General features: G+C 49.1%; 1 protein-coding gene across 1 annotated transcript in view; it reads left to right on the top strand.

Annotated features, from left to right (window-relative positions):
• Positions 1–22189, top strand: part of PLPP3 (phospholipid phosphatase 3) — a 42899-nt gene extending 20710 nt beyond the window's left edge. The window contains exons 2-6 of the mRNA XM_048062097.2: positions 3203–3360; positions 8456–8739; positions 9517–9574; positions 16252–16428; positions 20391–22189. Coding sequence (XP_047918054.1) covers positions 3203–3360; positions 8456–8739; positions 9517–9574; positions 16252–16428; positions 20391–20516 — 803 coding nt within the window. The 3' untranslated portion in view covers positions 20517–22189. The remainder of the gene's footprint in view (positions 1–3202; positions 3361–8455; positions 8740–9516; positions 9575–16251; positions 16429–20390) is intronic.
• The last annotated feature ends 1892 nt before the right edge of the window (positions 22190–24081 follow it).

Genomic DNA, 24081 nt, shown 5'->3' with positions numbered 1-24081 from the left:
GCAGGCAGGGATGCATAACCTGGATTTTTTTATCACTAAAATGAGTTACGCTGGGGCATAAGAAGCCATGAGGCAAAACTTGATCTCTGTGGTATAACCCTACACTACTTTGCCTCGCCTTTTCAAGGAGGCATGGGCTGTAGCTCCACTTCTGGCTACCTTTGCCTCCTAGTGTGAATAAAGTCTCTGTGGTATTTTTCTAAGGGATCTCAAAGGCATCTTGCTCCGCTTTTAATTTTCTGTGTTCTTCCAGACTTCCCTCTGTAGTGTATTCTGCAAAACCCATTCTCTGGATGCCTTTTGGCTCTGCTTCAGGCTTCTCCGTGCTGGAACCCCCTTGCCAAAAAAATGTGGGTGGTGACCTAGTCCAGTAGACAACCCATGCTCCAAGAAATAATCTCTTGGAAGAACCATCTTTAGCACAATTTACCATTCAGCACAGGCTGGGGCTGGGGTCTTCTGTTGCTTAGGTAATTATGGCTGCAAAAGCATCCTCTTACCCAGCCCTTGAAATCAAGGGCATGTTATGTCTTCTAAGCAATATCCGTTCAGCTATGGAGTGTGTTTATGTTTCTCATGTTAAAAAAAAAAAAAAGGGGGAGGGGAAAAAAAGGGAATCTGAGGTTACTGTTTTGCTGGAAAAATGTCAAGACTCGATTGGCAATATCCCACTAAACCACAAGTTTGTAGGAGAGAAAACAAAACCATTGGATTTTCTGAACTATGCCTATGCGCGCTTAAAGAAAATGTATACCATATAGGTCAGTTATGCTCTTATTATAGCTGTGGCAAGCATACATATAATTGAAATGCGGAAATACTACCCCATGCTGTTCAGTGAATGAAGGGAAAACAAATCTTTATTATTCCTGGGTTCACATAATATATAGGAACACTATTGTCTTTTTTTTTATTTTATTTTAAGCCAGTTTTAGCTTTCAGATGTATTTTATTGTCTGTGGGAACATGTGTTTTACAGACCTGTCATGTGAAAGCTATTAACAAGAGGAACTGGAGAAATAACAATAAGCCACGTAACCATGGCATGTCTACTCCCCGAGTTCAACTGTTATGCTGCCACTTCAAGTGCATGTGAAATTGGATCACACCGAGCGCCGTTAGCTCTTCTACTGCAATTTTTCATTGGGAAACTAAGGATTTTTTAAGTGGCCTATTAATATCATATTGCTGGCATCAGAGGCACATTTCAGGGCCAAGCTGGCTATGCCTCCGAACAGTTAAATAGTGGAATGAAGATCAACTGGATTCACATGAGATGTCCGATCGTATTTACCGAATCGGAGCTGGGCAGGCAGGTCCGAAACCTTTGTTCATCATTTCACACGTGCTGGAAACTGCCCTGTCCTGCCAAGCACTGCAGGGCTGAATGCTCACCATTAACCCACTTCCAGAGCTTTTGGAGGTGATCTGAAAGCAGTCCTGAGCGGTGGCCCTGGCTGCGCCTGAAAGGCTTCAGGTCTGAGTGGTTTTGTCCCTGCTCGCTTGGAGCAGGGAGAGGATGACTAGCACTGTCCTTTTTTTTTCGTTTGTTTTTTTTAATAGGCTAACACAAAACCCCTAATAATCCTGGATTAGGTAAACCTGTTAACACAGAGCAAAGGGAGCCAAAATGGATTGCGCAAATGAAGGACAAAAGTTGTTCCCGTGGAGATGAGGAACGTTACTTTGATTACGTGTTAACTCCTCAAGCAGTACCTTTGCAAATCACGCTCAGTGGACTGTGATCCAAATTTATAAAAAAGAAAAAGACGTTAGTAGTTTTGTTTTGTTTTTTCTTTGCTGGTTTAAAAGAAAAACCCCTCTGATCTCTTGGACTTCTAGCTGTGCTAACAAACCAGTGGAGGCTTAAGCAAGTTGGTGGTTGACAAACATTCCCACGTGCTTTCTACAAGGTCTGGGCATGAGACTTGCTGTTTTGGCCCAAAGCTTGAGCCACTCTGCGTTGTCACCTAAATGGCATCCCCTGTGCTTTCCATCGGCCACAGCTCATGGTTTTTCTACTTTGCTTTGACCCCATCTTTTATGTACTCTTGCCGTACCACGTCAGGTGCTTCGCCTTGTTTGTTTTCCCCTTGCTGGGCTCTGCTCTGTGAGTGGGAGGAGGGTTTCCTGCATGTTGTGGTCTGTGTTTTGCTCTGAATGGGTTTCAGGGAATTTGGGCCTTGCTTTGATGGGGATGTACTGCTTAATAGCAAATGTGGATGGGGAGACTGAGGCACGAGGAATGTGCATGCCCTGTACAAGTTAAGTGTGGCTGGGAAATACCTGTGAGGTAACACTGTGTTTCTCCAAAATACTAAGGAGAATAGGGAGTTTCACATGTGCAACAATCTTGAGGTGTCCTTTCCTGCGTCCTAATCTGTGGCAGTCTGTTTTTTGAGCCCAGTGCCTGGTGCAGAGCTCCAGCCGAGCTGTTTGGACATCTAACCTGTGCAGGGCATTCACAAACAGTGTTTTACTGCAATTTTCACATGGCCTTAATGTGATTAAAGGGCTCTGATGGGCTTTCAGCAGCTCCTGGAGCTGGGTGCGAGCTCAGCTCACCCTCCTGTGGATAGGTGGAGGACGGGTGCCCTGTGGCTGCCCAAAGCACATAGACTTATGGCATGGGAGGGCACCAGCATGCCCATACCCTGTAAATAGGAGGGAGCCAAGGAAGGTTTCAGAGGCATAAAAGGAAAGTGGATTGACTTTAGCTGGGCCAGTCAGGTAGGAAATGCAGGGCCGATACCCAATCCCTTGATGGCTGGTTGCACAGCTCGTCCTGCCTGGCGGCAGGGTGCTGCAGCAGAGCATCAGCCCTCCGTGGAGAAAAGTGCCAGCTTCGTTTTCATGGCTTTTTGCTGAGGGATTGCTTTTGGGGTCCATTCCTGTTAGTTAATATTTGCAGTGCACGAGGCTTAACTGAAACAAGGCAGACCAGACATCTGATAACCATAACAGGACAGATGCTTTTTCCCCACAAGAGCAACTTGGAAAAACAAAAGCCAAAGCTATCCCCTCTGGAAAGATAGCAATATGAAAAGAGAAGCATCAGGAATGGCACTGGGCGGTTTGCAAGGGTTTTTCTACTTTTATTTTTATGTGTGTACATATATGTATATATGTATAATTTTTATGGTTTGTTTGTATTTGCCTTGTATCACCGATGGGTTTGGTTATAATCTCCCCTTCTTTCTAGCTGGGTTGCCCTTCCTCATCATTGAAACGAGCACAATCCAACCCTACCAGCGGGGCTTCTACTGCGACGATGACAGCATCAGGTACCCGCTGAAGTCGATGGAGACGATCAACGACGCAGTGCTGTGTGCTGCGGGCATCCTCATTGCCATCCTTGCTGTAAGTACTATCTTTGAAGCCTTCTCTCCTGCCCCTTGGGCATTCACGACAGCTTTTTTGTAACCTCTGTAGCCAGTCCGTGCTATGTACTGAGGTGCACATCTCCTTGGCGGCTATCTGACTTCCGTGTAAGTTCAGTGAACATTTGCAAATGAAAGCTTGTAATGGGAGGAATGAGATTACTGTTGAAGCTCATAAACAGGCCCAAAGCTGTTTGGGCAAGTCTGGGAGCTCTGCAAGAGCTTTTTCACCCTGTGGTAGGAGTTCAGAGCAGAAGCAAAAAGAGTTGAGTGTCAGCGAGGACTTGGCATGGTTTGTCCCTATTCAAATAACTCTAGGTATTTGCCTATTTTATAAGGTTGAAAAAAATAATAAAAAGATGCACCTTTTCAGCTAACCAGTACCTGGAAAAGTTTCACAGGTTAGTATTAGGTTTTAAGAGATTGTATAATACAGGCATATTAAAAAGACAATTAAAATCTTCCATGAGGAGCGTATTCCCAGAGCCCTCACTGTAAAAAGTAGTTGATACACCACCTTCCCAATGTCTTCATTTCTTTTCCTGCCAGGTTTCCTAGAGCTATGCTAGGAGATGATGATTGTACAGTGAGAGCTTTATATTTCAGCCAAAAAGCTGAACTCAGCCCATGGAGCTGAGCCTCCTTCCACCAGCACGTGTCTCGTGCTTGGGCAGGAGCCGTCTCCTGGCTGGTAGTCAAACACTTGCATCTGCAGATGAAACTCCCAATGAGTTATTTAATGAAAAGTACCTGCATTTTCCTTGCTCACCTGCTGGCAGCACAGCTCAGGTGCTTTCCCAAAGATGCTGCCTTCCTCTTGCTCCCTGCTGGAGACAGGGAGGTCAGGAGCACTTGTTTCCCTCTTGGCTTTCATCCTCTGTCATGGGAGCAATGTCATGGCTGGTAGATATTTTAGCGTGGCATAGTGCATGCTCCAGTAACGCCTTGTCCCCAGCCTTGCTGCTTTGAGTGGTGAATAGAGCAGAATGGTTCTGTTGGAAGGGATGTTCAAAGATCTTGGAGTCCAATAAACGTTCCCCAGAATAGCCTCCCTGTGTTGTCCCTGCGTGCTCATGAAGTGCCAATGTTCCCTCTCACTGTGGCCAGCAGAAGCCATCCCATTCCTTTTGTTTTGCTGCCAATAGGCCATGAGTTTGCTCTCAGGCAGCAGTGAGATGTGCAGTGCATCTGCCAGCTTGTGCCCATCTCTCCATCATTCCCGGACCACTTGCATTCACTTAGCAGAATAGGTCCCCAAAACGCCGCCTCCTTGTTCCCTCCCTACTCAAAGCAACCCCCAAAAGGTGACAACCCCCTAATTCCATAAGTGCAGCAGAATTTTACCCTGCAGGTGAATTACCCCCGAGTGTGGAAAAGCCATAAAAACGAAATGAGAAAGCCCCTCATTTTCACATTACTGCCTGAGTTATCGTCATGCTGGCTGCATGCGGAGTGTGCTTCGGATCAGTAATGAGGCGGTGGCAAATAGAGGAGTTGGAACAGAAACTGGAAACATAATCAGCTGCCTATGTGATCCATCAGCTTTCTACCACGAAATAGCAGGTCAATTAAAAGAAAAAGAAAATCCCCAAAGAATTAGATGTTTCTGTGCTGGTTTCACTGTGCCCACAACAAATGTAACTTAATAAGGTAAATTCACAAGCTCCGTTATTTGCTGGTGAGTGATACAAACGGCTAACGAGGAATTGAAGAAACAGATTTCTGTGCTATGGCAGCACGTGTGGAAAATTCAAGTCAGTCTGACCTCTTTTTCAGATGTAACCCAGATACCAGAATTATTGTAGCATAATAGGAATTCCTTCCAAATCCACAAAGCACTGACTCTGTTCCTTTTTGCTCAAAACATTTGCCTTCGAAAGGCAGGACAGCGGTTAGGAGGATTGCCGGGGGATGGCATTTTGGGTGGCGAAGCCAAAATCTTACACCCTTGCCTTACATGGCGTGATGGGCAGCCTAGCCCTGGGCAAAAGGTCCGGGTCATGTTTTAATTGGCTTGAGGACACTCAGAGGTCCAGTTAAGTAAACATGGAGGCAGAGACCTTTGCTTCCATCAGGCCATGAGGAGATACACATTTGTTTTTCATACCTACATATTTACTGATGAAAGGCAAATTCCCGTGCAGATGACCCTGCAGATGTGGGCTGGGTGCTCCCACATCTTTCCTGACTGCTGTTCCTGCTAGAAAATGGTCAGTTTGATCTTCCTGGGTGAAAGAGGCACGTTGATGTTCGCTGGGATGGAAAATGCCCTTTTCTTCCTCCTTAGCCTTGCACAGGCACCACTGCTCTGCGGCCCCAGCCCTGACACCTGATGGGCCATAAACACCTATGGAAAATACCTAAGGAGATGGATTTCCTGGGTGATCTGAGTTCCACAGCCAGATTAGCTGATTGTTTTGCAGTTGGAGGTGATAGGTTTCAATGCAATTAGGCACCGAGAACGATGCTCCAAAGACCTAAGGGTTCGAAAGACTCTAAGCAATTGCAGGCTAATTGAATTGCTGCTGATACGTTATGATAACAGTGAAATGGGCATGAGAACTGAAAATGTGCAGAAGGCATGCACAGACAGAAAAGCTTGATATTGGCTTTGTCATAATGGCCAACTTTCTTGAACACGTGTGACGGTCACGGCGCTCATTCCATGTGGATAGCTTGCCAGGGACACGAGGCAAGAGCAGAGCTGAATGGATAGCTTTGACTTGCTTGTTTTCAGGATGTCTTTTCAGTTACTGCACATCTGTGCTACGTTAATTTTCCACCATCCTGCTTTATCTGGGACAGCACTGCCAAAAAAACAAGTTTACCCAATTTTAGCTTCTCATTAAGCCTGAGCCATGACTTTAACTGAGCGTGGAGGGCTCACGGCTGCCCAGCCGTGTGTTAGCGAGGGAATGAAGTCTCCAATTTACAATCTGCTACATGTGTGCAATTACCAAGACCACCAACAGTGAGAAAAAAATATTAATCCCTAGACTTTTGTTGGTCCTTGCTAAAAATGTTGGTCATGTGCCTTTCCCAGTCCAGGAGCCTCAGCTTTACGTGGCTGTTTGTGCGTTGGGAGCAATGGCACATCGGCCGGTATCAGATGTCGTCCTTAATTCAGCTCATCTCCCCTTTGCAAGAGCTGGGAGTTTTGAGCAGCTCTCCTTCTTGCAAATTTAGGCATTGAGGAGGCTGCAGGCAGTGGCTGTGCCCTTGCGCGCTGCAGTTGCATGGTGCAAAAACATTGCATGCTGGGTGCATGGTGAAGGCAGAGACAATGTTCCTGCAGGTTTTTGTCACCAGCATGAGAATGAGCCCAGGAAGATGCAGATGGATGGGAGTGAGTCTCCAAACAGCCCCAAGGACCATCTGCATCCACTCTGGATGCCCCAGTGTTGCCTCCTGGCAGAGGAGCAGGAGATACTCTGACATCCTTCTGTGGTTCTCGTGCAAAGAGATTTCCTGGCTCCCAGCTCGGGCTTGAAGGTAGTCCAGAATAGGGATAAAGATTGTGCAAATGATGGTTTGGATTCTGCGAGGATTAAAATGGAGCTGGTTAGCTGCAGCTCCCCAGGCAGCTCTTGGGCATGACCAGGCTTCCAAGAGTAAATATTAGATTTGACGTGTAAACCCTGGATGACAGTGCAGCTGCCCGATGTATTTCTGTGTATGGCTGCTGAAAGATCTGGCTTGCTCTTTGTTTTTTCATTATTGTACTTGTATCTCTCCTTGATAAACCCTGCTTAGCTGTGATTTCAGACGCCTTAGGTCAACCTTTGTTTTCCAAGCCGTGGTACGAGTGAGTTCAAACAGTGATACAGCTTCATCTCCTCCTGGCCTAATTGCCATACTTTTCCAGTTTATTAGTTTCCAAATGTTGTGCCAAGCTTTTAAAAAGGTAGGCAGGGGAGCCTTGTCTCCTGAACGCCACTGGCAGGCTGCCACACCGGCAGGAATATTGCTGCCTGCTCCAGAAAGGGATTAACATGAAGGCATTTTTCCTGATGGTTGAATTTACATATCACCGTCCTTGTGACCAGAGTAGAGAGGGGCTGAGACGAGGGGGCAGCCAAAACAAAACAAAACCCTGCCTTGCTTTATTGGTCAGGTATAAAAGCATTTAAAGTAATGAATGAAATCCTGAAGCTGTAAATCTGGAGCTCAAAAGCTAGGTGTGTAACGTGACAGAGAACAACTTAAGCCTTTGCCTCTTTGGGAGAGGTGAGACATTTGGACTTGGTTTCACAGCCTGATTTTCATTAAGCTGCCTTTTAAAAGTCGGGATTACGAGAAGGCAGCCCTCTGCTCTATGGCGGTGATTTGTGGCAATATTGCCAAAGCCTTCTGTGGCACCACAAATGCATCATTTGCTGCCATGCAACTTCGGGATCCCTTGAGGTTCCCAGCAAAATACCTGGTGTGGGTATGGTGGCTCTGCATGGTTGAAATGGGGTCTGGTGGTGGCAGATTTGGGGCCAGAATCTGGAAAGTTCAGCATTTTCTGAGTCATGCCCTGTTGCGTTCATGGGTTTTGAAGAGGAAGAGAGGCAGGTTGGGAAGTTGTTCATTTTTTTTTTCCTTTCCAAAGCCACTTTTATGTGGGGGCAGTGGATCTGGCTTCTCCTTCCCAAACAATCCCAGATTACATATCTGTTTTATGTTGATTTTTTGTTTCTCTGGCGCTGGTATAGAATTTGGGGCACTATTTCAGTTCTGTGAAGATACACAAACATGCTAAACCAAAATCCAGCTTTTTTTTTTCTTAATTTTTCCATAAACAATACTTTGAGGAGTGCAGTCTCTTCTTGAGAGGCAGTAAGAAGTGGAAGATGAGGAGGATCAGGAGGTGGCAGGCTCTGGATTAAGCTTTACTCACTATGGCAACAGATTCTTGATTTGAAATGCTCAGAGCAAGAAGAGCAAATCATTAAGCAGCCTGTTGTAAGAATGAATTTTGTCTCTCCTGGCTTGTAGCCTGGCACATCTTCATCTTGTTATCTCGGCCAGTTTTGCAAAGCATCCTTCCCTCTCTCTAACACTGGCCCCTCTGTGTTGCGTGATCCCCACAGATCATCACGGGAGAGCTGTACCGCATCCACTACCTGAAGGAGAAGTCACACTCCTTTATCCAGAACCCCTACGTGGCAGCGCTCTACAAGCAGGTGGGCTGCTTTGTTTTCGGCTGTGCCATCAGCCAGTCCTTCACAGACATTGCCAAAGTGTCCGTCGGGCGCTTGCGGCCGCATTTCCTGGAGGTTTGCGACCTGGATTTCTCCACCATCAGCTGCGGGAAGGGGGTTTACATCCAGAACTACACCTGCAGGGGAAGCGACAGCAAGGTCCAGGAAGCCAGGTGAGAGCCCTTGTTTCCCTGTTGGGGGGGAAAGTGTCCAAAGAAATGGGCTGCTGATGCCAAAACGGTGTTTCACACTAAATATTTCTCAGGGCTTCTCCGCCAGCAGTAGATGATCTCGCTGCTGCTGTCTCTGGGAAGGCTGCAGCAACGGGTGGTTTCCCTTGGGAGTTGTGGGGTTTGCCTGAATAGTATTCTTCTTCCTTTCTCTATACTCCTACACTATTGTTTCGTGAGAGGTTGCTCAATGTGGGAATTCACCATAAGAGCTGAGTTAATGTCAGCGGCCTGACCTGCTGTTTGGGGAGGACTTCTCCTCCAGGCCGAGGGGCTGCTGGCACCTCCCTTTCACACTCCTCATCAAACTCATCCCATGCCTAGTTTTGACATTTTTAGGGGGAACCTAAATGAGAGGCGCCTAAATGCCGTAATTAAGCAACTGGAGAAGTGCTTGCTTTTCATTTCTTCACGGTTTCCTGGTTATTCGAGGCGAGACGATGAGTTATCGTGCTGTCCTGGAAATAGCTGCGCTGTCCCACGAATAGACCAGGAAGGGACGAACAATGCGCACATCCTGCCCATCCGTTCGTTTTCGGCCTCGGGAGCGAGCAGGGCGGATAACAGGGCTTTTGTAACCTGAAGGATGGGGGGTTGTGGTTCCCTCTGCTTTGGGACCATCTCGCTAGTGATGGGCAAGTTACCCTCTTATGTGTAATGTTGTAACACCATATGAGAATATGATAGTGGCTGGTTCTTAGCACCTGCTTTGTTTTGCAGGAAATCCTTCTTCTCCGGGCACGCGTCCTTCTCCCTCTACACCATGCTGTATTTGGTGGTAAGTGACCTCAGCCTTATTGGAGATGGAGTTGATTCAACCCCTAACCCCCACCCCGAGGTGTTCGCCCCTGTTTGGTAGCACTAGTGCTGTGATGAGGACTAGAGATGGGGATGTTGGTGGAAAACAAGAGCCCGAACACACTGGTGGAAAGGTCTCACTTTTGGACCCTGCGGTGTTATTTGGGCTGGAAACTCCTGGGTTATAGCTGAGCTGTGCAGCTTTTGGATGTAGCCAAGGCTGCAATTAAATCTGAGCCCTGCTACCCCAGCGGATGACTTGTGCATTTTTGCTCACCCCAAGCTGTGGTTTCCACCGGGGAGAATTTTGAGGGTGCCAAAATATTGCATTGACGGTGGTGGTGGTGGTGGGGGGATGCACCACGGCAGCTCCGCCAGGGGTGTGGACTGATTCCCGGGCTGTGTTTCAGGGCTGGCGGAGCAGGTGAAGCCGCCTGCCCGGCCGGATCTGTCGCGGAGGGCTGGGGCTCGTTTTCCTTTGTCGGTGACAAATGGCTCTGCCCTTCCTGCGCCGGGCCGGTGCCAAGGTGCTTCCTGCCAGGGCTGCCGCAGGCACGCTCCCTGCGCCCCCAAAAAGGTCCTGCGCAGAGTTTTTTGGGGGGAAGGGACTTGAATAGTGATTTGTGTTTTTTTTTTTTTTTAAAGAAAAAAAAAAAGGAAAAAGGGAAAAAAGGTTTCAGGTTCCTTTCAAGATTTGTCCCCCCCCCCCCCCATCTCCCGTAAGCTCAGACTGGCAAGCGAAGGACCAGCCCTGTGCTTGTAAAAACAGTAAACATGAGCTCTTATTTATCTACTAGCAGTGCTTCCCCTGTCCCTTTACTTTCCCCTCTGAAAAGATAAATTACTGCTGCTCCCTCCTGCCTTTTAATCCCTGGATTTACCCTCCGTGGGCTGGGAGCTGTTCCTGTAATTTAATTACTAAGCTTTCCAGGCTGTATGGGGGGAGTGTATTAAATTCTTTCCTCATTCCCCCTGTTTTTTTAATCTGTTCTTGAAATATTTTGGGAAACAGTTTGGCCATCCTCCTCCTCCTAGTCGTGTTACAATAATGAGGTTGAAGTGCTGCCAGGTGCTGGGCTGGGGGAGAAGCAGCCTGTACCCCCTGCGTTGCCCTTACCAGAAGCCAGCGTGGGGAGGGTGAGGCAGGAAACAAAAGAGAAACCAGCTCCTTGCCGCAGCGTGTGGGTTTTTTTTTTTATTTTCCCACCGACAAAAATCACTGCTTGTACAAAAATGACCCTTCTGTGCCCCAGCCCGGGCACCCGAAGCGTGGTGGTTGGCAGCACCCCCCCGGTGCCGGAGCCGCCTCGTGATGCTTTGCAGGAGGCTCGGCCCTCCTGCCCTGCCTTCGCAAAACTTTCCGAGCTGAGTTTGGAAATTGTCACTCTCACTGCCTCGGGAGGGGCATTTATTTATTTCTGAGTGTTCTGCAAGCAGGCAGATAAGTTGGCCCCTTCTGAGCCTGGCATCTGGAGGCAGCAAGGACTGCCAGTCCCCACTAAGTCGGTCGCGTTTCTTCCTTGAATACTCAGCAAGGTTCTGGGTATTTTTTTTTTTTTTTTAGGAGATGCAGCTCCCAGGCCTTTTTGGAAGCCCAGCATGACCTCTCACCCTTTGCATAGCATCGTAGCCTGTGGCATTCCTCAGGGTAGGGGACAAACCTGGTCTTCCCAGGCAGCACCTGGGGGAGAGCCCAGCCCCGTCCCATGTTCCCAGCCGCTCGCTTTGGCCATAGCTGGCCGACACTGCCAGGGCTTGACCCGCTTTCCAAAGGGCGCCGTGCAGACCGTTCTGCCTTGCCAGGACTTTTTGTCCCTTGTTTTTCTGAAAAAACAGTGGTTATGGAACAAGTGAGATGCGAAATGGGAATTCAGTTGCCTGGAAGGCCCTGGTGGCAGGGGGTGCGCTGGAGACCCCAAAGCAATAACATGCAGCGTTCCCTTAGGACACCTGGAAAAACTGCGGCTCACTTTCCAGTGCTGCTTTGCAGCAGTGCCTGCGCTAGTACAAAGTATCCTAATTTTCTTTTAGCTTTGCAACAGGCTTTGGAAGTGTAACTCCTGTGTAACTCTGGGGCCCATGAGTTCGGAGCAAAAAGTCAGCTCTGATCTCTTCACTATCCTTCCCTGTCCCCTTATGGGAGTGCTGGAGTTGTCAGCGCCCAGCTGCCTCTGCTCCTCTCCCCATCTGCTCCATTTATTCCTCTCCGTGAAGCATTTAGTCCCTTAGTCCCCTAACAATGACTTTGTTTTAAATTTTACCTTGTCGTGTGACCGAGATAAGGTTGGTAGCAGGCTCCTTCTGGCCAGCTGTTCAGTTGTGCTGTGCCTTAAAAAGTCGGGGGAAAAGTCGCACCGAGGGTTCAGCCATAAATTAAAGGGAGAAAAAAGCAACTTGAAATTGGACAGCATTTCGTGGTGGTGTGTATCAGGGCGAGGAAACGAGCCCTTCAGCTTGTCTTATCACAGATAGGGGCTTTGCAGCTCAGGCAGATCATCCCTCATATTCAAGAGGCTGAAGGATGATGATGATGATGATAAAGAGAATTATGTTTGCCCAGGGGGTTTCTTTAACACAAACCAAACCCCGCTTTCTTGCCCAGCTCAGTGAATGACTGGGTTTTTGGAAGACTAGCTAGGGATGGCGAAGTTGTAACGTGGCAGCAGGTTGTTGCTGGTGCTGTGGGAACTGGGAGCTGGCGGGGGACCCCTGCAAACTGGGGGCACTGATGGTGGTGAAGGCACTTCAGGGGCATTTGTGGGGCTGAGCAAGAGCTGCAGACGTTCAGCTGGTCAGCTGTGTCCTAAGTGCAGCGTCCAAGTTCTGTGTTGAACAATACTTCATTTTTCAAGAACAAGTCACTTCCTGGCATGCCCTGGCATGGCTCTTGCAGCCCATTCTGCATGATGATGGCTTCAAGTCCTGTGTCCCACGCAGTGGAGGTCGTGGCTGCAGAAAGCTTTAGTCGGTCTATTAAAAAATATTACATCACCCCACGCTTGAAGTCAAGCCACCTTTAAAATGCAGCGTCCACACGTGGGCAGGGGGATATTTTCGATGGAAGTTTGCTGTGCACGTCCTCATCAGTGGTGTGCTGGTGTGTATAAACCCTGTGCAGAAACAAGCTTATGGTCAGTAATATTTTGTGTGCTCTGGTAGGGTCCGTAGCTAACAGGGTCTGTCTGGAGACCTCAAGGATGCTGAAAAATGCCTTTGGTTGGGGAAAAGACCTGCAGAATCCATCATCACTGGAGCATGTTGGGTCTGCGGAGGGTCCTGCAGGGTCTGGGGCCGGGCAGGAGCAGGGGGACAGTGGGTGACCAGTGCCCTGCTTCAGCACCGAGCCCTGTGGCCAGTCGGTCTCTGTTAAACACTATTGGTTTGGGAACGGGTTCCCAACAGGGAGCTGTGAATTGATGCCAGGCCCCGGAGGGCTTTGGTGGAAAAGTCCCACAGAAGGGCGTTTGCCACACAGTCCGAGCTCCTGGGATTTGGTTATAAGCACTGAGACTTCAGGGCTAAGTTTCTCGCAGCCTCCTTGTCACCAAGAATACCCAATTAACATCAGGCCTTTGTATAAAAATTTAAAAGGGGAAATTGCGCTTGGGCAATCCTCTTTGTCTTAATTTTCCTTGCTTTGTTGCTCCTTGGCCGAGCGAGCCCATAACCCATATTTATAGCAGGCTGAGGAAGGAGGAGGTCTGTAACAGCTCGTGGTGCACCCAGCCCACACCTCAGGTTCATGGGGAGGCTTCGAGGGGAGCAATGGGGTTTTCTGCTCCCGTCAGGCACCTGAGACCATAATGCTGATTTTTTTTCAGCCAGAACTTCCCCGAAACCCCAGCTAGTCACTCGGAAGATGAAGGAAAACTAAGTTAATATCTCTCAGCAGCATTGGCTGATTCTGGAGAAAATGAGAGTAAAACAGGGCAGCTTGGGTGTTTAATGGGCGTTCAGTGGGCAAGGCCGAAGCCTTCAGATCAGAAGGGGTTTCAGTGTGGTCTGCTGGTTGTATGGAAACTTACAGGTGTTGCTGGTTTTGTCTGGGTCACCGTGGAGCTTTGCACTGAGGTTTCTTGCCGAGGGCAGAGAAGGTTGTGATTCTGAGTGATGATGTGTACGAGGGAAACTCCGTGGTGGTTGTGGACTTGGATTGAGGCTTAGTGGTGACCTAAGGACGTGAACAAAGTGGTTTATACCAAGGCTGGGGCCGAGGTGCGACCTGCTTTGCTGAGCAGACGGTGATATTCCCAGCAGGGTGGGAGGATGCTGCGCAGCCAGCAGAGGCGGGGAAGAGGCAATCAGCTCATCCACTTGGTGCTGGGAGGTCTTTTGTCCTTCTGCCCTATATCAAGGGCTTGAGGACTTCTGGCCCCACACTGTGCCGGGTACTGCTCCACATGGGGCTGGAGGAGGTAACGTCAGGTTAACTCCGAAACAAGACCGGCCGCTTCCCAGAAGGAAACCTTCGGGTGACTCAGAGCCGTGGTTGGTGGAGCTCAGCCTTGCGGTGGGGGCAGCGTGAAGGGGATGGGATGTCTGGGTGGCAGAAAGCCCTGGGAGGCTGGAGGTGACGTTCTCAGCCTGTGTCCCCTGCCAGCTCCTCCCCAATGGGTTCGCTCGGGGGTTGCGTGCGGCCGCGGGTTGTCCCCGCCGACGCTGTGGAAGTCCCCTGGCAGGAGCAGAGCGATGCGATGCCCTCGAAGCCATCTGCTCCGTGGTAATTCAGCCCCTGCCAGAAGCCAGGCAGTGGGTGGGAGCTCCAAACGGCTCCTGCTGTGATCTCACTTCATTCTCTCCATCCACCCCTTCTCCGGGCTGTTCCTGTTGGTGCTGCTCCTGTCTTTTGCTGCCATGCCACGGTCTGTGGTGCAGATAACCCAGGCTGTGGTCTTGCTCCGCCGTCCCCTCCCTGGAAGAGCTCTGTCCAGCCCCATGTTCCCACCCAAACCTGGCAGTCCTTACCAAGCATCACTCAGTACGTGCTCCCAGCCTGCTTCCGAAGCAGGTTCTCAGACAAGTGTGGGTGTGAGGTGGTGATGGGTGCTTCGGTGGCTTCCAGCACACGCAGTACGGTGCTGCACAGCCTTTCCACACCTTGTATGGGGCCAGAGGGTGTACACGAGCTGCACAGGCCAGGGTTGTGCTGTGGAAGGAGGGAGTTGGCGTGAAAACAACCCCTTGCACCATTTGAAGGAAACGGGGCTTGGGTGACCTTGCTGTCTGCATCTGCCTGGCAATTCGCGATAACTTTTGAACTCCTGGGCTGATTTCATCAGGGCTCAGTGGGGATGGAGCGCAAGTTGCATGGAAGTAGGGGAACGGGATATGGCGATGCAAACACATGCAAGTTTTGCTCCAAGTGGTTTCGGACTTGGCTGTTTCCTGGAGCAGGAGGCACCAGGGCCAGAGGACACGGGGACAGAGGCTGGGCAGGGGAAGGGAGGGCAGTTTTGCAAGGGTTTCTAAAGAAAAGGTAAAATCTCAGTATAATCTAGCTGATAAATTGGTTTGCCCAAAGCACAAGTCTCAAGCAAGTTAGGTGTTACTTTCCTTGTTGTATGGAATTTCCTATTTTTTTAATCACTTCAGACTCCAAAAAGCATCTGTTTTATTGTGTTCAAATTCAGTGTTAGCTTTCCATTGCTAATTTTCAATTAAAACTTTGCTTCTCCACCTATAACATGCCTATTTAGTTCAAGCTTGTGGGATATAAGGATTTGAGGGGATGTTGGGGTGGGCAAAAAGGACAAATGTCAGATTATCCAGCATCAAATTTCGTTCTTAATGGCTTCGGTGGGACACAGCCTGAAGCGTAAGACATAAGGTTTCAAACCCCCTGGTAGGACTAAGGGTAACAGTTTGTAAGATATAATACATGGAGCTGTTTTTGCTCTGCAACAACATACTGGAAGCTGAGTTTTGCACTGTACCCTGGACCTGAGAGTATTCCTGAGACATTTGCTTCACCAGACTGCAGCAGCTGGGGGTGCCATGGGGACCTGAGAGCCATGGCTCGTCCCCCAGCATCGCATGGACCAGTTTGCACAGTGTGGGGTGTGCGTCGTGGGGACGTGGCCCCGTTCCCAGACTCTGGCTGGTTTGCAGAAATATTCCCCAGAATCATAATGTGAGCTAGCCAGCACCAAGCTGTTTTGGTACTGCTCTCTTCCATGCTAATTGGCTAACAATTTGGGTAATTTGGAGCATCTGCTCCATTCCAATGACATGATGTTTCGTTTCCTTTAAAGAGCCTGGTGTGTATTCCTTCCAAAAAGGGGTAAATAGAATGCTTATGCAACAGCCAGACACTAAATAAACCAACACAGTGTTTCCCCCATATCAGCTTTCCAATTAATTCTGCTTCAGTAGGTAAATGATATTATTAAGTTGCTTTGGGTTTCTGGTGAGAGCTTTGCTCCTTCCTGTCTCAAGGCAGTGCGAACTGCTCTGGGTGCACAAAAGGGGCTGTAAATGGGTATCGAGCCCCTTGCCAGGCTCCAAAGTAGCAGGCAGGAGGTCACAGGCCTGTAGAGAGCATCCTTTGTGTTGAAAACTCCCCCTTCTTGCTCCACGGGGCCCCTGCGTCTACCCCGCTGCAGGTGGGAGCCTCAAATTAACGCGCCCTTTTTTCTTTTTTTCCTCTCTTCCCCGCAGTTTTATCTGCAGGCCAGGTTCACGTGGAAGGGCGCCCGCCTGCTCCGTCCCCTGCTGCAGTTCACGCTCATCATGATGGCGTTTTACACCGGCCTGTCCCGCGTGTCAGACCACAAGCATCACCCCACCGACGTGCTGGCGGGCTTTGCACAGGGAGCCCTGGTGGCTTACTGCGTGGTGAGTGCTGCTGCGGGGGGGACACCTCGGGCAGGGGTTACCGGGGCTGCTGTGAGCTCATTTTTTTTTTTTTAATGTAGCGGAAGGGCTTGTTAACAACAAAAGCTGTGTCTGCTTGTCTGTGGCAGCCTGGGCTGCTCTCATGCAATTTACTCTCTGAGGAGTGACCTGTTTGCAGGCCCCGTAACTGGAAGTGACAGATGAAAGTGGTGGGGGGCACGGGGGCTGTTCTCAGGGCTGCTGCTTCACCTGGAAACAACGGGGCTGGGGTCGCTCATGTCTCTGTACGAGCTCCCCAAACCAAGGCTGTAACAGCTTACCGCTTTCTGGTCCAGAAGTGCTTTTTAATTTTTTTAATTTTTATTTTTACTGATGTAAGAGTAAAGCAAACCCAGAGGCAAGGAATTAAGTTCCCTAATGCTTTATTTTGCAGGGAGAGAAAATAGGTTATATACTTTCCACTCATTGATAATAATCCAAAGCTGAGTTAAAAATGGCATGGCTGGAAAGTTGTTATAAAGCATTATTAACCCGCTGGGCAGCAGTTGTTGGGTTGTGGCATTGCCGAATGCCAAAGTCCTGTTCAGGCACGTGGAGCCGGCAGATGCAGAGGAAAAGCAGAGAGCTGCGTGCTGCTGCCTTAACCCTGCCGCCAGCGTCAGCACAGCTCCTGCACCTTTCATACCAATATTGCCAGGGTGTTTCCACACATCCTGGTCATCTTTTCCTCTGCAGGGTATGCAGGAGGTCTAGACACTAGGTCACATCACCAGGCAGTGTTACAGGGGTGACACTAGGTCACATCACCAGGCAGTGTTACAGGGGTGCAGTTCCCTCTCCGTGTGCCGTTCCGCTTGGGGAGCAGGATGCCAGCGATATTTGGGGGATAGGGCAGTGGCTGCCCGGATCACGGTGTCAGGAAGACAGCAGTGCTCCGGATGCTTGGTGCAGGCGTCCCCAGGCTTCCTGGCCGGGACAAGCAGCAGATCTGGCCATCCCCCCCCGGCAGATGGAAGCTGTGCTGGGAAGGGGAGGCCACAGCAGCACTGGGCTGGTTTTCCTGTGCGGAGGCAAAGCAGCGTAGGAAGCAGCTGCCTGTGAGCTTTGCAGGTGGGCACGGGTTTGCTAGTGCTACCCTTTCCAGCCAGCTCGTGGAGGGGCTGGTCATCTCTGTGCCCGTTGGAGGCCAGGAAAGCCTCACCCCAGACTCCCTGGGGTAGGTGGAGGTCTCAGAGTGTTTTGCTGGTGTGTCTTGGGGCTGCTCACCCAGGTTGGGTTTGGGTTCTCATGCAGGGGATGCTGCGAAGCAGAGGCAGGGACCTGCTGCTCTTCCCCTCCCTGCAGCACAGCCTTCAGCAGCATGCCTGATGATGGCTGTTAAAACACCATAGTTATCAGGCTGTAATTTCTGCTAGAAACCGATTGTGGGTTTCACCTCCGAGGATTGCCAGAACTTAAATCCAGGTTGTGCTGCAGCAGACGCGTTTGTCCTCTAGTGCCTGAAATAACAAGCAGAAGACATTAGTGTCAAGCACTTCCAGCTGATGAAACATTCGGACTTGGTTCCAGGGTGAAATATGATGAGGACTGCTTAAATGGAAATAGTTTTTATGCACATCATAGGCGGCCTGCTATGTGTCGTGCAGTTTGTCTCCCCTGATGGAGAGAAAAGGGGAGGCGTCAGAAGGACACGCTCCTGGTGTTGCTCTGGTTTGATCAGGAGGTTGTTTTAACCTCTCTGTCTGTGATTAAGGAATTCTTCAGTATACCAAAAAGGAACATGACTTGCTAAATGGCAATATAAGATATTGGCTTGCTTTGTACAACAGGCGCTCAGTCTTCTGCTGTCAAGTTTTCTTTATGGGTGGAGAGCACCTTCTACAGGAAATGGAGCTAATCCAAGTGAAAAACTTTGCACGTTTATTAGTCCTTTTTTGTGTTAAACACTTCAAGCATTAGGAGGATTTAACACACTGTTTTAACCCCAAAAGATCATGTTTCATGATTCCTATAAGTGTTTGTATAACCTCCAGCCACGTTAAAGTGAAATACAGTTTAAAGAGAAAGGAAACCTCTTACCCAGTCTCTGAATGAAACCCCGAAAAGCAGCGAGTAGCAGGGTAAAGGCTGAAGTGTGCAGGATGACACTCGGCCATAACTCACTCCCGTCCAAAACAAGGACCAGGCTCAGCGTAATCCCCACATGCTTCTTGCACTGAGCACTCTCCTCCCGTAAATCAATTTGTCATGGCTGTGTCGGTGCAGAAATTGGACATCTTTTTGATTGAATCCAGCTCTCCGAGGTGGGCACGCAAGAGCGCTGGTACCAGCAGCGTGCCGAGCCAGCCGAGCGGGGGTTTTACGCTTGTTAACAGCGAAGAGAAAAACCATCACCAGAGCAGCTCAAGATGCTTGCGCTCTGAGATGCAGCAGCAAGAGGCCAGATCCAGGCTTGTGATCCTCTGTGGGTTCAGCTGGATCCTGTGATGGAACTAGACACACAAATGCTGCTTCTTGGATGCCCTGTAAATGACTTTACCAGCTCCGTTACAAAACCAGGCGGCCAGATACCAACACATCCCCGAGGAAAGAGCCACTTTGCATGTCAGCTCCTTCTGTGTCTGTCCATGAAGCAATAAAAGCTGAGCAGCAACAGCTTGGCTTCCTGAATCCGCAGTTTTGGTTGTAGGAGTGAATTGCCATTTATAGCAGGTTTGGTGTCTATTCAGCTCAGTTCCTTATCTGCCTGTGCTGATAGGGACTTGCAAAAGTTGTTTCCAAGGACAATTAAACTTGCCGTGTGAGGCTGTGGGTAGCTAGAAAATGTGGAGAGGCAGAGGGGAACGTCTCAGCTCCCTCCCCGTGTTACCCAGCCTGAAGGTGTAAATCTGATATTATTCATTTGAGCACCTTGGATTATTTTTTTTCCCCTAACTTATCTTGTTGCATCTGAGTACTGGGGGAGAAAAGTCCAATGTGCTGCTAATTCCTACAGCTTTGCCGTGCCACATGCTGTCCTTCCCAGGGCTTCAGTTCAGCTATCCCACACCTTGCTCTGAATTACCAGTGCTTGATGGTACCTGAGGCTGAGCCAGCAACTTTGGGCCAGCAGAAGCCGTTGACAGCACGACCAAATTTTGGGGATTTGGTACTAGCTAACAAAAAGAAGAGTCCTGGCTGCTTTATGCCACCTCTGGAGGATCCATGCTGTCTAAGTCTTTTCCCTCCTGGCGTGGGGCTGAGGTTTGGCACAGGAGAAAGTGCCCCGGTCTGACAGCGCTGATAAGCTCAGTGCAGCGGCTGCCAAGGGAGGATGTGGAAGTTTCCTCCCAGCACTTTGTTTCTTATTGTGTTGCTGCCTCCCGAAATTGCCAAGCGCTGGCTTTTTCACATCCGGGAGAGGGCTTACATCACAGGATATTTAGGAAAAAGTAGTCGGGAATGACTCCTCCTCTATTCTCTGGGCTGGTGGGGAAAGGGTAAGATGAGAGCATCGTGTGCCTTGGACCTGCTGCCTGTAACGTTTAGTACAACTTGGATTTGAGGGCTTCTCATTGCCTACCTGGAGAATGCATAAATGTGTTATTTCACATCAATCCCATCCCTAAAACTGTGCTTGCATGAGTCAGGCTGGCTAGTTGGAGACCTTTGTTTCGTGTGAGTGTGGGCCATGTGTCTGTTTCCTGGCTTTTTAACCTGCACAGCAGCAGGGTTGGGGTCCTGCTCTTGGTGAAGACACAGCAATAAATGAAATTGTTCTGTCATGTTTTTATGCCGTGTTATGTGAGGTCTGAGCCTTCTGTGTCCTACGGGAAGGTGGTAGCAGGTGCTGGGGCTACATGCAGGAATTCAACAGCACAAAAAGTGTTTGAGCCTACAGCCGTCTGTGTTCTGTAAACCAAATTTGTGAATGAAGCATCACCCAGTGGGGCTAAGTTTGCCTTTCCCTCTTGTTCCTCCAGGTGTTCTACGTCTCAGACCTCTTCAAGCCCAAGACAAAGACCTGCCTGCCACCGCCCCCCATCCGGAAGGAGATCCTTTCACCTGTGGACATCATTGAACGCAATAACCATCACAACATGGTGTAGGCCTTTGAGAAATCGGATTGGCGTTGTATTTTATTTTATTTTTTATTTTTGCAAAAAATGACTGCTGACAGCGACTACCTGCTGCTCTCAAATCTCATCAGACAGTAGAATGTAGGGAGAGACTTTCTTGCCCGACCGGTAAAGTCTTACTCTGTGGTCTTTTCAACTTGCGACATTTGGAGGAAAGGGGTGGTGGTCAACTAAGTCAGAAGCGACAGTGAGAAACAGACACACAACAAAAAGCCGAACAAGCAAAGAGAGGTGCCGGAGTCCTGGATGTGCAATTGGTTTGAGTGTTCATGTTGTAGTGAACGCCAAATTGTTCATAGCGTAATGAACACTAAGGGATTTTGGAAAGCTGGCCATCTTAGTAGATGTGATTTTTTTTTTTTTATGATGAAGATGTCCAGTGCCTGCGAGGGGGGAAAAAAACAACTCACAGTTGATTTATATAGCACTATGTATGAGAAACAGCACTGAGTCAAGATCTGGGATTGGTTCATAAGAGTTGCTTTTTTTTTTTCCTGTTGGATGCTAGTTTGTTTTTGCCTCCTCTGTTCCATACTGTGACTTAGCGTAGAAGAAGCTTGCCCAGTCAAAGATCTCCAGAGGGTCTCTGTTCACACTACACACCTTTCACAAGCAGTCCTGAGACACGCAGCGAGGTTGAACAAACCCACCCTCGGCGCAGAAAGCCACATTTCTTCCTTCCCGCTCGCTTCCTGGCGAGGCTTCATCCTGCCTGAGCCACCGGGCACATGCAGCAGCCGCAAATGGCCTTAAAATGGAAAAGAGCATCCTCCGCTTCCCGGTCCTCCCCCCCTCAAAATCGCAGCAGATTTTCTGTGCGCTCACGGTTTGGGCAGCGGCGGCTCTGCCGGAGGCGCGTTCGCACTACGACCTCGGGGCTGAGTCCTGGGGAAACTTTAATTCTGCCGTTTCGGGACGGGCTGCTGGGCGGCACGTCCCAGCCTGGGTGTCAGTCGGTCCGTGCACCCCCCCCCCGCTTCTCCTGTCGGCGCCCCGGTGTGCGCTGCCGCCGCGGGTGCCAGGCGGAGTGCTCCACTCGGGGACGCCGGTGGGAAATCAGTTGTGCCTCCGCTGAGTGTGATTTTTTTTTTCATTTTTTTTGCCCGGAAACCACAGGTTTTTGGCTTGCAGACCTTTCACAGAGCGCGCTTGCAAAGGGATCACGCAAAGCATGCAGAACGGCCATTTGCACATCCTTCGTACAGAATCCGTCCTATCATTTCAACTATAGCAAGCTATGATTTTTTTATATATAAATATTATATAAATAATGTATAAAACCTTAAAAATTAACTATGTAAAATATTATTTCTGAAACAATTTTAGATATATCCACTATGACTATAAACTGTGTCCTGACCTGTGTTATTTACATTTTGCTGCTTAAAAAAGCATTGAATTAATTTTTTATAGTCGACTAAAATATTGTAGTTCTGTGGTAGTAATATTTTAATGAAAATAACTACAATTAGAGACATTTGTATAAAAAAATCATATTAAATTGTCTGTATTTTTGTAATGTTCCATTTTGTAAAGAGAAGAATATTCAAAGACTTTTGTAGAATACAAAATTAAAATTTGTATCTGCGAAATTATTGCTGTATAAATGTGCTTTTTAAATAAAAGCTCATAACACAACTAAACAGCCCCGTGTGTGTTGCATCCTGCCTTTGGGTTGAGCCCCCGCTGTGCTGTCGCCACTCTGCCGAGGGAAATCGGGTCACCCTTTGGGACTTGATGCATGCGTCAGCTGGATAAAGGGGACCCGATGCCACCGTAGATAGGCTCCTGGGTGGAGAGGATGTGGTGGTTGCAATCACAGGTTTGCATTGAACTGCTCCTGGCAATGCTCAGGCTTTGAGCACATCTTTTTTTTTGATTTTGTCCCTTTCTCTTTATCAATATTCTAAGATTTAAAGAAGTTTGTGTGTGTAAATATATATATACACACACATTTTAAAGTCTGAATCCCCTCAGTCTGGCTGCTGGGTCTCCCAACAGGGCTCACAACTCTGCCAACACCTTTCTCATGAAACTCAGATACTTTGCAACAGAACAAAAAGCCTTGCAGCTTGATGGGTTGTGAAGATGTGGGTGGAAGGGGAAAAGAGGAAAAAAAACATCCCACAGTGGTATGTGCTCATATATACACACGTGCACAGTGTACACTTCCACTTCAGGCTTGATTTTTTTTTCCCCCCCTCCTACAGGATCTGAGAACAAAATTAACTCCTTGGTGGTGACACCCTCAGTTGGAGCTGCGTTTCGGCCACTCCTTGGGTGAACCACATTGGCAAGATAACGCGGCACAGAAATAATTTGCAAGAATGCATGACAGGAAGTGAATACCACATCAAACTGAAAATAAATAGCAGGTGGAAATTAAGCAGGCAGAGCTCAGCTAGCACTTGCTATTATTATCGTAATTAGTAGTAGTATTTTATTACGTGTGGAACAACTTAGTAAACCTGTGCCTGTCCTAAATGCAAAGGGAGCTTTGGTAGTGTTGAGTGTATGAAAACAGGTGTACAGGTGTACGGGGAAGAGAGGAGGGCTTGGGAAACATCAGGCAGCTGGGGAAGTCGTGAGATGCTGGGGGCCTTATGCAGGATGTGTGGGCCAGGTATGGGGCAGGAAAGGCAGTGTGTGTGTTTGGACGAGGCAGCAGGCTTTAAGGTTATAGCATGGGGCCAGGCGTCAGCAGCATCATGTCCTATTTCTGGCTCTGCCTCTCACCCTTGCCAACCACTTGGTAAATAAGCAAAGGGGAGGGATGACTGCCAGCAGCACGGGGTCGGGGGGACAGCGATAGTGGTGGCATGGTCCAGAGAGCCCTGTCCCGATTAGCAGAAGTGCATCGAGTGAGTGTGTAGCTGCTATAGGAGGAGCAAGCTCTGAGCATGCTGGGCCAGGCAGTATCAGGGTGACGCTGGAAACCAGTGCGGGAGACATCCCGCGGCACTGGGAGCTGCCACTTGTACATCGCAGGCACCACTGGGGGAGGCTGAGTGTGCAGTGCAAGCCATGAGCGTGGCAATGGGGCATATCTATTACAATCGCTTCCTGCGGGGCAGGAAGGAAGTGAAAGAGAAAAGAGTGAAATGGAAAAAAAAAAAAACAACAAAAAAAAACCCAACAACACCTAAAACCAAACTATACATGCTCTAGGATCTGAAGGCAACCACTTCTGCAGGCGGTCCCCGAGCAGCGTCTGTGCGTGCTGCTGGAGCATGCACCATGCCAGGTTTGGTCCTTAATGCACATCAGCAGGGATGGGGAGCAGCCACGAGACTGTGGCTGGCTGGGTTGGGCAGCACGGTGGTTTTCATGCTGCAGCTCTCCCAGTGAGTTTGATGGATGAAAAGACTCAGACACATTTATGCAAACCAGGCACGTTGCTGGAGCCCAAGGCTGGGTGCCCGTTGTGGCCTTCAGTGCTGCAAAATGTGGGCTCTGCTCCTGCAGATGCTAATCGGAGGCTGTGGAGCACCCAGCACACATCTGCCTTTGATGCTGGCAGGTCCTTTCTGCACAA

Source organism: Anser cygnoides, chromosome 8 (assembly GCF_040182565.1).
Source record: "Anser cygnoides isolate HZ-2024a breed goose chromosome 8, Taihu_goose_T2T_genome, whole genome shotgun sequence".
NCBI lineage: Eukaryota > Metazoa > Chordata > Aves > Anseriformes > Anatidae > Anser > Anser cygnoides.
The sequence above is the reverse complement of the archived record's forward strand: the minus strand, read 5'-3'. Positions and strand labels throughout refer to the sequence as shown.